The sequence below is a fragment of the Narcine bancroftii genome, chromosome 3, assembly GCF_036971445.1.
Source record: "Narcine bancroftii isolate sNarBan1 chromosome 3, sNarBan1.hap1, whole genome shotgun sequence".
NCBI classification, from domain to species: domain Eukaryota; kingdom Metazoa; phylum Chordata; class Chondrichthyes; order Torpediniformes; family Narcinidae; genus Narcine; species Narcine bancroftii.
Genome location: NC_091471.1, coordinates 311,900,380 through 311,913,088, shown reverse-complemented (window position 1 = coordinate 311,913,088; position 12,709 = coordinate 311,900,380). Strand labels below are relative to the sequence as shown.

General features: G+C 39.1%; 1 protein-coding gene across 2 annotated transcripts in view; it reads left to right on the top strand.

Moving 5' to 3' along the window:
• Positions 1-1,871: 1,871 nt before the first annotated feature.
• The window catches only part of LOC138759064 (microtubule-actin cross-linking factor 1-like), a 29,027-nt gene continuing 18,189 nt past the window's right edge, over positions 1,872-12,709 (top strand). For both annotated transcript variants that reach the window (XM_069928926.1, XM_069928925.1), the window contains exons 1-2: positions 1,872-2,245; positions 11,568-11,777. In XM_069928926.1, coding sequence (XP_069785027.1) covers positions 2,048-2,245; positions 11,568-11,777 — 408 coding nt within the window. In that variant the 5' untranslated portion in view covers positions 1,872-2,047. The remainder of the gene's footprint in view (positions 2,246-11,567; positions 11,778-12,709) is intronic.

Below are 12,709 nucleotides of genomic sequence, written 5' to 3'. Positions count from 1 at the left end.
TCAACACCCCACTGTGTAATTGGATGCTGAATTTCCCTCTCCTCCTGTCCACAATCAGTGAGGATCAGTAAGAACATCTCCTCTACAATCTCCACCAGTACCAGAGGGCTGTGTTCTTAGTCCCTGCTTTCTCTCTATAAACTTATGACTGCGTGGCTCAGTACAACAAAGCCAATGCAACTGATGCTACCATGGTAGTGGATTATATATAATGGGGCGATGAGACAGCATACAGGAGGGAGAATGAAAACTTGGCTGAATGGTGCACGAACACCCAACTCCCACTCAATGCAACCAAAACCAAGGAGCTGATTGTGGACGTCAGGAAGGGAAATCCAGAGTTGTATGGTTCAGTAATCATCAGGGGATTAGTGGTGGAGAAGGTGAGCAAATTTCAGATCTTGAGAGTCATTATCTTGGACCCAACCACAAATGGCGTTGTGAAAAAAAGACGTCGACACCTGTACTTCCTCAGGGATTTGCGGAGCTTTGGTACGACATCGGAAACCCTGGCAAGTTTCTACGGAGGTGTGGTAGAAAGTGTGCTGATCGGCTCCATCCCAGTTGGGTATAGGCACATCAATACCCTTGACTGAAAAGCCCTCTGAAAGGAAGTGGACACAGCCCAAGACATCACAGGCAAAACCCTCCTCACCAACGAAAACATCTGGAACTCTGCCATCGGAAGGCAGCATCAATGTTCAAGAATCCACACCACGCAGCACACACTCAGGAAAGAGATATCGGTGCCACAAGACCCGCACCATAAGGTTCAGGAACAGGTGCTACCATCAGACTCCTCAACAACAAACTCAGTTCAGGGACTTATGTAAGGAGGGTACTTTTACACTTTATTGATGTTTTTCTCTCTGTATCGTACAGTCGGTTTGTTTAAATTTCTTTATTTGTTTACATCTCAGTGTTGAGTCAGCTTTATATGGCATTGCCAAGAAGGGTTAATTCTGCATGGCCCACAGCAAAAACAATTTCAGGGATGGATGTGACGTCATGTATGAACTCTGACAAAAAATCTGAAATCCGAAATTGGAAATGTCAGATGTTTTACACGTCTGGACATGGCAAAAGAAACCTTTTCAATGCACTGTTGCCAAAAGTGACTTTAGTTAGGGAATATTCTGGGATTTGGAGCTTTCATAATGTGACAAAGACAAGGCCATTTCCTAACCCCTGTTGATCTAACTAATGTGAATTAAACATCTGCGATCCTAGCTCCATGAAACAAGCCTTTGATAAGTTGGGTCACTCTTATGGTGCCATGTTCTCCCAGAGTAAATCATCTCTGATACCAAACTTTTTTTCCCCTCCCAGAGCAGTTTAATGATTTTGGGAGATGTAATGGTGTCAAATAAACATTCCATCATCTGGAATCCAATGAAGTGGTTCAACCACATCGGAAACGACCACAGCAAGAGTGAGTTGGGGAGGGGAGTGAATTTGTCCAATTTGCAATAACATTCACCACGTGTCATTTTTCTTACAGACAGGCCAGAATGGGGTGTTTTTGGGGGGCACGGCGGGTCTTATCACAGTCCCTCATAGAGGAGGGTATCAATCACTTCCCCGATCTCCTCATAGCCCCCGGCACCCGATCCAGGTGGGTGCAGACTACCTGGGAGGGAGGGGCAATGACAAGAGGAGTCCACCTGGCTGCCCCGACAACAATGGTTGGCGGGAGACCCTCAAATATAAACTGCCCCTTGAGTACATTCATTCCGAGAATGTGGGGGGTTGGGGTCTCATTGTGACATCATAAGGAGAGAGTAAATATTGGGAGATTGCCATGGTTTCACTTGTCTTTCTGTATTATTGTGTAACAATGAACCCATTGATGACATCACACAGCCAGCAAACCCAGTTGCTGAGACTGCAGTCGTGTTCATTGTGAGGGTTGAACGTGGTGCGAGCGCGTGGCACAGTCTTTGCCGAATACCAGGGCTTTTTGGCCAAGTGAGGCTCACGGTGGTGACGTATTTGAATTACTACATCACACGTCACTGGAAACACCTCGCGTGTGACTTGCAGGAGAATGGGCAATGCCTTGTGCTGTCTACGAGTGGCACGAGTGGCTGGGGAAGAGGAGCAGAGTAGGAAATCCCTCACTCCTCGGAAAAGAATGACGTGCAACTGCTGCAAGAAGATCAGAGGCAGGTGGTTTCATTCCCGAGTTGCTGCGGAGGAATCGTCAGACTTCAATGTCGACCGCAGGGAAGAAAACACGCAGCAGGTACTCTCGGTCACGTGTGAAACCTTCTATGAGGCAATGTCGAAATGAACATAAGTTGTACTGTGTGCACAAGGTTCATTACTCACGTAAACATCAGACACTCATCCTATAAGGAGAGTTTGGTGTTTCGCAGCTAATTACCTCCAATTCAGTGTTGGTAAATCAGTTATGCTTTGTCTTATCTTTTTCCAAAGCATCTACAGATTGGGTGCTTCATTTATTCTGAAACTTAAACAAGGTCTTCAACAAGTGAATCCTACTTGGAATTTATACATTCCTACTTAATAAATGGGTCCAGATAGTCTTATTTTTGTAAATTAAAATGAAAAACATTCTCTTTCCTTTCACAGCACAAAGGATCCCCAAGCTTTAAAGTGTAAATGATAAAACTGGAATTACTGGATATTTCAATAAGAACAGAAAAGGCTGGAAACTCCCAACAAGTCAGGAGGTGACCAACCTGCTGACTATTTCCAACATTTTCTGTTGTTACATTTGAAGTATAATTATTTTTAATATTTCTTCTGGGAACAATTGGCTGTCAAAGGCAGGAATTAAATACTCTTTATTGTTTTGGGGTAGGGAGAGTTTAGTGCTTTTTTTAGGAAGGAATATATGGGTTGGCACAACATCAAGGGCTGAAGGGCCTGTACTATGCTGCAGTGTTCTATGTTCTGTGTTTCTGCCATGGTGATTTAAGAGTAAATATTAACCAAGGACCCCCAGAAGAATGTGCCCTTTCCTTTGGTTTCTGCCCTGGAATGAGATGAGGTGAGAGACTGGAGTCCTGGTTTTGTGGCTGAAATCAAAACAAGAGTGTTCTTCGTAAAGATGCACCAAGAATCTGTGGTTTGCCTTTCATCAAATTCAAGTCAGAAACCTCAGCCTTGAGTGTATAGGTGTGAAATCTGAATGTCTCTGGGGATTGACCCTGTGCCATGTGTTCAGTTGCAATGCCTTGGGCCAATCCTGAAAGGTGTTTTGCCTTGCTTTTTCCAGATACTTTTGTTCTGTTCACTGCCATGGTTCACATGACGCAGTGGATTTGAAAATAGTCATTAAGTTATAACTGTGATTTTTACCTTCAAGACCACATGCTTGTTCTTGGTAAAATGTTTTTATTGAGTTGGAAGGTTGGAACAGTGTGGTGCATTATCAGGATATAAGGTTAATTGGGATAAGAGTGAAATGATGCTTTTGACAAGAATGGATTATGCAAACTGCAGAGATATTGTTACATTTAAGTGGTTGGATAAAATTAAGTATTTCGGGATAAATGTAGATGATAATTATAATCATTTATATGAGTTGAATTATAGACCATTATTACATTAAATTAAATAAGATTTAAATAGGTGGAAAGATTTACCGATAACTTTAATAGGGCGCTGTGTTGGCACAGTCTCTCATGGTGTATAACGCCACATGGCGGAGCAGCCATGGGAAGATGGCGCTGTCAAGGTTTTCTCCCTGCCTCAATTCACCTGCCCAGCGCACGCCTGTGGCAGCGATTCTGATATCACAATGCACGAGGTGATTGAGCTTAGGCTGCCCTTAAGAGGGCGCGGGCTGAATTTGAATAAAAACATCATTAATGGCTTTCAATGTGGTGGCTGAGTCTTTCTTGGTTGTGTCCAGCACGACAGTGTTTTAAAATGAATTTTTTCCCCCGTATTCAGTATTTTTGTCAATCAATTACATGTGGGATTCCTAAAAGGTTTTAAGGATTTCCATGTGCTGGGAAGATCTTTATTATGAAAAGGTAAATAGGCAAGAGTATCTATACAAAAATTGACTTGGAGTTTTATAATTACCACATTTTCAGGATTATTATGAAGCAGCACAATTCAAGTTTATTAATAGAATGGTTGGATCACAACAATCTTTACGTTGGGCTAAAATCCAAATGGCTCAGCTTCATGAACAAAGAATGCAACAGTTTATTTATAAATGGAATGCTCAACTTTTCCAAAATTATCCTTTACCGGTGTTAAAACATTTCATGGAAATATGGTATCGGACCAACGTTGCTATTGGTGCTGAGGGCAAAATTTCGGCTAAAACCCTTTGTATTAAAATAAGCTTTGTATTAAAATAAATCACGTATTCCTGAATATTTGGGAAAAGAGAGGTATTATCTTGGTCGAAGATTGTTATGAAGCTGGAAATTTTGTTTCATATCAGTGATAGAATGAAAAAATGGATCAGGTCCATGCTTAGTAACTTTGTTACTAGATAATTCTGGACACAGTTTGAGATTACCTAGAAGGATGAGATTTGAATGTTTAATTATTGAAGGAGGGGAAATGGGATTGATTACACAAATGTATGCTTTATTACAAAATAAGATGCCTAAGTCGGATATTTATAAAGTGAGAAGTAAAAGGAAGGAGGATCTGTCGGTTTTAATTTCTCAGGATGATTGGATGACATTATGTGAGGACAGTGTGACTAAGCCAGTAAACGTTATATAAAGATTCGTTCATTATAATTTTATTCATCAACTTTACTTAACACCTGAGAAGTTGAAGAGGTATAGATTTATCTCTTTGGATATGTGTTTTCAATGTGGAGAATAGATAGGGTCTTTTTTACATTCAGTATGGTTATGTGATCAGGTGAAACCCTTTCTGAATGGAATTATGGAACTTTTGCAGGGGTTGTTTAAATTTAAGCTTTCATTAGAGCCGTTAGTATTTTTATTGGGACATATGAAGTAAAATGGAGTTTGGAAATGAAATTGGATACATTTCAAATTGCATTTATTCAGTTGGAATAGGCAGTAGTGAGAAAATGTAAAGCTATAACCTGGAAAGATGAAATTGAATTAAGTATTCAGAGATGGCACATGGACTTGCAATCATGTATTCCATTGGAAAAGATAACTTACAATTTACGCCATCCGTCTACCATTTTTGTTAATGTGCGGGTCCCTCTGTGAAGTGTATGGGTCTAAATATGTCATGGTTGATTGGTGACATCAAACCCGACTATGATGGTTTGTTTCTTTAGTTTGAGGTTGTAGAGGATGGGAGGGAGCTAAGAGAGGGGGTGGGAGGGGGGTATATATGGGGGAAATTTTTGTATGTTAATATGATGTATTTTATTGTGGATTTTGAATTTGATTTTAAATAAAGTATACAAAAAGAAGGTTACTTTGTAGACCACATGCTAATAGTTCCTTTCATTGTTGTTCAATAACATCTGATCCTTTCCTGCTTCTAAACTGTATTTCTGTGAAATCTCCACACAGCGGCTTCTCTGTGTATTTCCGGCACTACCTGATCCAATGCACTAATTGATAAGGTGGTGTCTGCAACCTATCTTAAGGAAGGCTGAGACGACCACAGATCGCTAGTGATTGTTGTTTTCTTTCAAGCAAAGTTGGCTCGGCCAAGGGTTCTTCTCAGATCTCTGAATGTGCAGTGTGACAAGAGTTTTAGAGGTAGCTTGGAATGAATTACTCGAGCAGCTTCCACACACACACATTTGAAAACCCAGAATTTTAGCAGGCTTATTGCATCCTGCTTTTTGCAAAGGAGCAACAAAGTATCCACATACAGCTTGCCTAGGAGAGCATGTGGCGTTAGCAGGCAGAGTTAGAACAGCTTTGCTCTCAGAGAGGGAGGGAGTGAGAGAGAAGGAGTCAGAGAAATCTGTTCCAGAGGGACAAGCTGCCAAACTTTGGAAGGCTGCCTGGTCAAAGGAGAAGACTGATGGTCTGAAAGATGACCTGAAAGAAAAAGGATCATCCGGAGAACCCTGAAGGGGACAAGTTTTGTCAGAAAGACTAACTAAGAAGAAATCAGTTGCAGATGCTCTGGAAATGGAATCTCTCTCTCTGAAAACCAGCAAGAGCCCTTCTGAGTGGTAACCATTTGTCTGTTAAACACCAAAGCTTGGTGAACTTTGTTAATGCTAATGTATGAGCACTGTTGCAAGAATTGCCTGCAACCAGCGAGATTGGACTGTGATCCAAAGAACTTTTCTAATCTTCAATACACATTACACTCACCTGCACTTAGTATTTGAGGGCGGATTAAGTGGGTTAGGTAGGTTAAGTAATAAGTTAAAGTTCAATTCTGTTTTCATGTTCAAATAAAATTCTAAACTACTTTTGTTTAAATAACCCTGTGTTGTCGTGCATATCTATTGCTACTGGTTTTTGGGGTCATCTGGACTCCGTAACATTTTATGGGGGCTCATCCTTTAGGATTTGAACATTGTAGTTTCATGATTTATTAGTTGATTGGGTTGTTTTTGCAGGCTATTTTTACAAGCTAACAGAAAGCTTGTGTCTGGAAAAACTGCAGCAATGGATGTTGATACATTTTTGTTACAACCATCACCTGCAGAACTGCAGAAGGTGAGAAAGTAGGAACTGATGGCTATTTCTGAGGCATTGAAAATTGTTGAAATTAAACATTGGATGAGAAAAGTACAAACGTAGAGGATTATAATAGTGAAATATTACATGTGAAGGAAAATTTGTTGAGGAAGACTCACAAAAGGACATTCCAGAATAATAGGCATTTTCAGAGAGCTCATGTGGACCAGATTAATAAACCTGTTCATAAGGTTAGGATGGAGCAGGATAGTAGGGCTGAAATAAAGTCTGGAGAAAATGTTCAGAAAAAAGATGAAGGAAAGGTAGGAAAGGACAGAACTTCTGTATTTATATGCAATTTGTGTAAGAAAGCAGGTCATGTGACTGTGAATTGTCTAGTCTTGAAGCAGAAAAGGTAAAAACAGGTTTAACCAGAACCATGTATACAGAAACAGTGGAATTTAAGGAGAGCAGAGGTGCATAACCTGATCAGTAGGTCATGGATGTTTTCAAGCCTTTTGTGTCAGAGGGCTTTGTCTTAATAAAGGAGGGAGAACCACAGGTTCCAGTTAACATTCTTAGAGATACTGAGGCTGCTCAGTCATTGTTGTTAGAAACCGTTTTAACTGTGGATCAAAGGACAGACACAGAGGAGACAACTTTGATTAAAGGTGTTGGAGATGAGGTAGGGTCAATATTGCTTCACAAGGTTGTGCTAAATTCAGAATTAGTCAAAGGAACTGTTGTAGTAGGAGTTACCCATGCAAGGTGTCTCGTTTTTGCTGGGGAATGATTTGTCAGAGAATAAAGTTGGGTCAGTTTTAAGATTGACAAATTGGCCTAGTAAGGATGTGGTTAGAGAGGATGGTGAGATATATCCTGCATGTGCGGTAACTAGGTCTGTGACTAAGAAAATGATGACAGCTGAAGATGATCCAGATGGGGGGAGTCACGTGATGGAGTAGTGGCCGGTCAGGGAATTCCAGCCCTCTCCGGAAAAGTTAAAAAACGCACAAAATTTAAAATTTAAAACAAAGTAAAAATAAAGGTGAGAAGAAAATGGCAGCGAAGAGAGAAAAGTCGAAAACAACGGGAAGAAGAGAAGAAGAAAAAACGTCGGAAGAAGAAGGTGAAGGCCTTACCTGTCCGAGGAGGCCCGCTGCAGAGAGAGAAGCCCGCTCCCTCAGGTCAGTGGAAGTCCCGGGCTCGGGACTACAAAAATGGCTCGCAGAGCCGAGTAAAAGTGCGCAACCGCGCAAGAAAAAAAACACACTGACGGGAGGGGGAAACAGCTGCGGAGTCGATCTCCACAGCTGAGAGAGACACCTGCAGCACAGCAGCTGGTGCAGAACAGAGACAATAACGACAACAAGAAAGAAGAAGGTAAAAAGAAAAGAAGGAAACAACAGATGGTCAATCCAGAGGAAGAAGAAGAAGAAGAACAGAAAGAAGTGGAAGAAGAAGAGAAAGGCAAGACAATGGATGTATCTTTTTTCAAAGAATATATGGAATCAGTGAAAGAATGGCAATTACAAGAATTTAATGAGATAAAAAGAAGAATTAAGAATGCAGAAGAAAAAATGAATAAAATAGAAATGGTCATATCAGAGATAGGAAAAAGAGTGGAGAATGTGGAAGAACGAGAAATAATCGTAGAAATGGAAGTAGAGGACAAAAGAGAAATTAGAAGAATCTAATAAAAAAGTTAAAGAGGCACATGAGCCGTAAGCTCAGAAGACAGATATAATGGAACACTACATTAGAAGAAATAATATAAAGATTGTGGGCCTTAAGGAAGATGAAGAAGGCAAGAATATGAGAGAATTTATAAAAGATTGGATCCCCAGGGTCCTAGGAAGACCAGAATTACAGGAAGAAATTGAAATAGAGAGGGCACATAGAACATTAGCCCCGAAACCACAACCGCAGCAAAAACCAAGATCCATTTTAGTAAAATTTTTAAGATATACAAGAGAAAATATTTTGGAGAAAGCAATGAAGAAAATAAGAGAAGACAAAAAGCCACTGGAATACAAAGGTCAAAATTTTTTTTTCTATCCAGACATAAGTTTTGATCTCCTGAAGAAGAGGAAGGAGTTCAATACAGCAAAAACGATCTTATGGAAAAAAGGATATAAATTTATGTTAAAGTACCCAGCGGTACTTAAAATAGTTATTCCAGGGCAACAAAACAGACTATTCTCGGATCCAGAGGAAGCACGAAAATTTGCAGAACAACTACAAAACAAGCAGAGAGATGAAGACATGTAATGAGAGTAAAAATGACCACGAACTATATGTATGTGTGTATATAGGTATATGTATGTATATATTATATATATAAATATATATATATATATATATATATGTAGATGTGTATGTATGTGTGTGTATACATGAATGTATACGTATTTAGAGGAAAATATATAGAGTATAGATAAGAATTAATAAGGGAATGAAAGGGAATAGAGGGAATAAGGAGGGAATTAAAAGAGTGACCTTTGTTACATATGAAAATTGAAATCTTTTCCGTGGGGGGCTGGGTGGGGATGAGTTACGGTCACTGCAAAATCAGTTGACATTTGCGAGTGAATTCGCAAATCCAAATGGAGAGGGGAGATGTGTTTGCCCAACAAGAGATAAAGGGCAACTCAGGAGGGGGAGGGGAGAATGGGGTTAAAGAAGTTTTAAATAGGAGAATAAGGAAAATGTTTGATGTTTTAGAAATGTTGTCTTATAAAGTGTTCAAAACAAGAAAACAGAAATGGATAAGAAGGAAAGGTGATGATGGAGAAACGGAAAGGGAAGATAAACAAAGTTTGAAATGGCTACGTTGAACTATATGACTTTAAATATTAACGGAATACATAACCAAATCAAAAGGAAGAAACTGCTAAATTTACTGAAAAAAGAAAAAATTGATATAACATTTGTGCAAGAAACACATTTAACTGAATTGGAGCACACGAAATTAAAGAGAGATTGGGTAGGACATGTAACAGCAGCGTCGTATAATTCAAAAGCAAGAGGAGTAGCTATATTAATCAGTAAAAATGTACCAATTAAAATAGAAGAGGAAATAATAGATCCAGCAGGGAGATATGTAATGATAAAATGTCAGATATATTTGGAGTTTTGGTATCTACTCAATGTATATTCACCTAATGAAGAAGATCAAAAGTTTATGCAAGATATTTTTTTGAAGATAGCAGATACGCAAGGGAATATATTAATAGGAGGGGATTTCAACCTTAATTTGGATTCAAATATGGATAAAACTGGGAAAAAAATTAACAGAAAGAACAAAGTAACCAAATTTATAATTAAATCGATGCAAGAAATGCAACTTTTGGATATATGGAGGAAACAACACCCAAAGGAAAAGGAATATTCATATTATTCGGGTAGACATAAAACATACTCAAGAATAGACCTATTTCTGTTATCAGCTCGTATGCAAGATAGAGTAAGAAAAACAGAATATAAAGCTAGAATATTATCGGACCATTCACCCTTGATATTGACAACAGAGTTAGAGGACATCCCTCCAAGAATGTATAGATGGAAATTAAACTCCATGCTACTTAAAAGGCAGGATTTTAGAGAATTCATTGAAAGACAAATTAAAATGTACTTTGAAATAAATACGGAATCAGTGAAAGATAAGTTTATACTATGGGATGCAATGAAAGCATTCATTAGAGGGCAAATAATAAGTTATGTAACCAAGATGAAGAAGGACTATAATCAGGAAACAGAGCAGTTGGAAAGGGAAATAGTAAATATAGAAAAAGAATTAGCAATGAAGGAAGATACAACTAAAAGAAGAGAATTGGCAGATCAAAAAATAAAATATGAAACACTACAAACATATAAGGTGGAGAAGAACATAATGAAGACAAAACAGAAATATTATGAACTAAGGGAAAAAACGCACAAAATTCTAGCATAGCAGCTTAAGACAGAACAAGCTAAGAAAATTGTATTGGCATCAAGGAAAAAAGACAAACAAATCACATATAATCCAAAAGAAATTAAGGAAAACTTTAGAGAATTTTATGAACAATTATACCAAACTAAAAACGAAGGGAAAGAAGGCAAAATAGATGAATTTTTAACTAAAATTGAACTACCAAAATCACAAATAGAGGAATAAAATAAATTAACAGAACCATTTGAAATAGTAGAAATACAAGAGATAATAAAAAAAAAACTACCAAATAATAAAACACCAGGAGAGGATGAATTCCCAATAGAATTCTATAAAACATTTAAAGATTTATTAATTCCTCCCCTCCTGGAAGTAATCAACCAGATTGACAAAACACAAAGCTTACCATATTCATGTAAAACAGCAATAATTACAGTAATACCAAAGGCAGGGAAAGATCCACTCGCACCAGCGTCATATAGACCAATATCATTACTTAACACAGATTATAGGATAATAGCTAAACTATTAGCAAACAGATTAGCAGATTATGTACCTAAAATGGTAAATCTAGACCAAACTGGATTTATTAAAAAAAGACGCACAACAGACAATATTTGTAAATTTATTAACTTAATTCATGCAGTAGAAGGGAGTAAAGCGCCAACAGTAGCAGTTGCTTTAGACGCAGAGAAGGCCTTTGAAATGAAAGGGGAGGGATTAGACGAAGGGGCCCGAGAAATGAAGGCAGTGTTAGGGAGACATGAGCAGGGAAATGATGAAGCGGAATTCCGTCGATGCCCGTGTGTGTGTATAGGAGGCTGGTCTTTAGTATTTTCCATCCTTTTCGTATTGATCGAAGACTGGGCAAGACCACATGTTGCCCATGTGCATATTCCGATGAAATGGTGTGGAATGGCCCCTGTTTATAAACAGGCATCTTCCACTCAAGTGGTTTCACATCCTCCTCAATCCCAAGGGTTTGCAAATAGATGAGGGAATATGGAATTGCTGCCAGGAAAGTACAACACGTCTTCAAACTAACAGGATTTTGCAATTTGTAGGAAACAACAGAAGATAACCTACAAAAACATAAGAAGACAGTAGGTGATCTTCTGAAATGGTTGGCAGTCGAGGGTCACTATGGAGTTCATATCACCGAAGACGAATTCTACGCATTAGGTGATGGTTTCCAGATGGAGGAAGAGGACGATGCGATGGGGTCATTTGCTGAGATGGGCGAAAGACTGAATGACCACCAGCAAGGCCTGAAGGTATGAACACTTCCAGGTGTTTTGGATAAGTGTATATTCGAACAATTGTAAAAATATTTTGGATTGGACTTTTCATCAGAACCTCTGATCAGTACAGATTTGATGAAAGGCGACTGACTAAATTTCACTTAAATAATGACTAACACAATTTCTAAATAATGTTGAATTGAATTTTGACGATCTTCTCCCAATCCTATTCAAAGATCTAGCAGATCCTCTTTCTAACTCAGTCATACTTTCTGTTCTTTGCTCTGGCCCAGTCACGCAAGTGATGAGAGATGACGGGAATATGTTTAACTCACTAGTGAAGGGGCAGTGATTGACGATGGTCACAGAGGCCCTTCACTAACAATCTCACCATGGCAGCTTCTTAACAAAAACTCTTCACCTCAGTAATGCTGTATTCTCAGATAATGTGGATCTTGATGTTGTAAAGGGAAGAACCTCCTCCCCTATTTTGATAACTCCAGCACCCACTCATGTGATTAACTCTTTATAACCCATTGAATGGGCCATGCAAGCTATTCACAACCAAAAAGGGTTGAGGAAGCATACACCACCGGAATGAATTCTGGCGTAGCAACGTCACTGTTCGTCCACTCAACCAGGCCAGATCCTTGTGCAGATCTAGGGATTGGTTTGGAAAAGAGAGTGAGTAAGGCTACACCCCCTCACTACCACAATTTTCCTGTTGTTGAGGCAACTGTTGGTGACAGCAGGAGCAGAAAGATTCATCCCATGTTTCTCCAGGGGCTCCCTCAATTCTGATGTGTGGTAGCACCATTGTGCTAAATGGGATAGATTCAGAATAAATTGACAGCTGGAATCACAGTGGCCAAAAGGTACGATGGGCCTTTCACATTTGCAGCAGGAAAGTGTTACTTACCATCGTTAGTTCTCCCATTACAACCAAGACAAGTCATCACCATGGT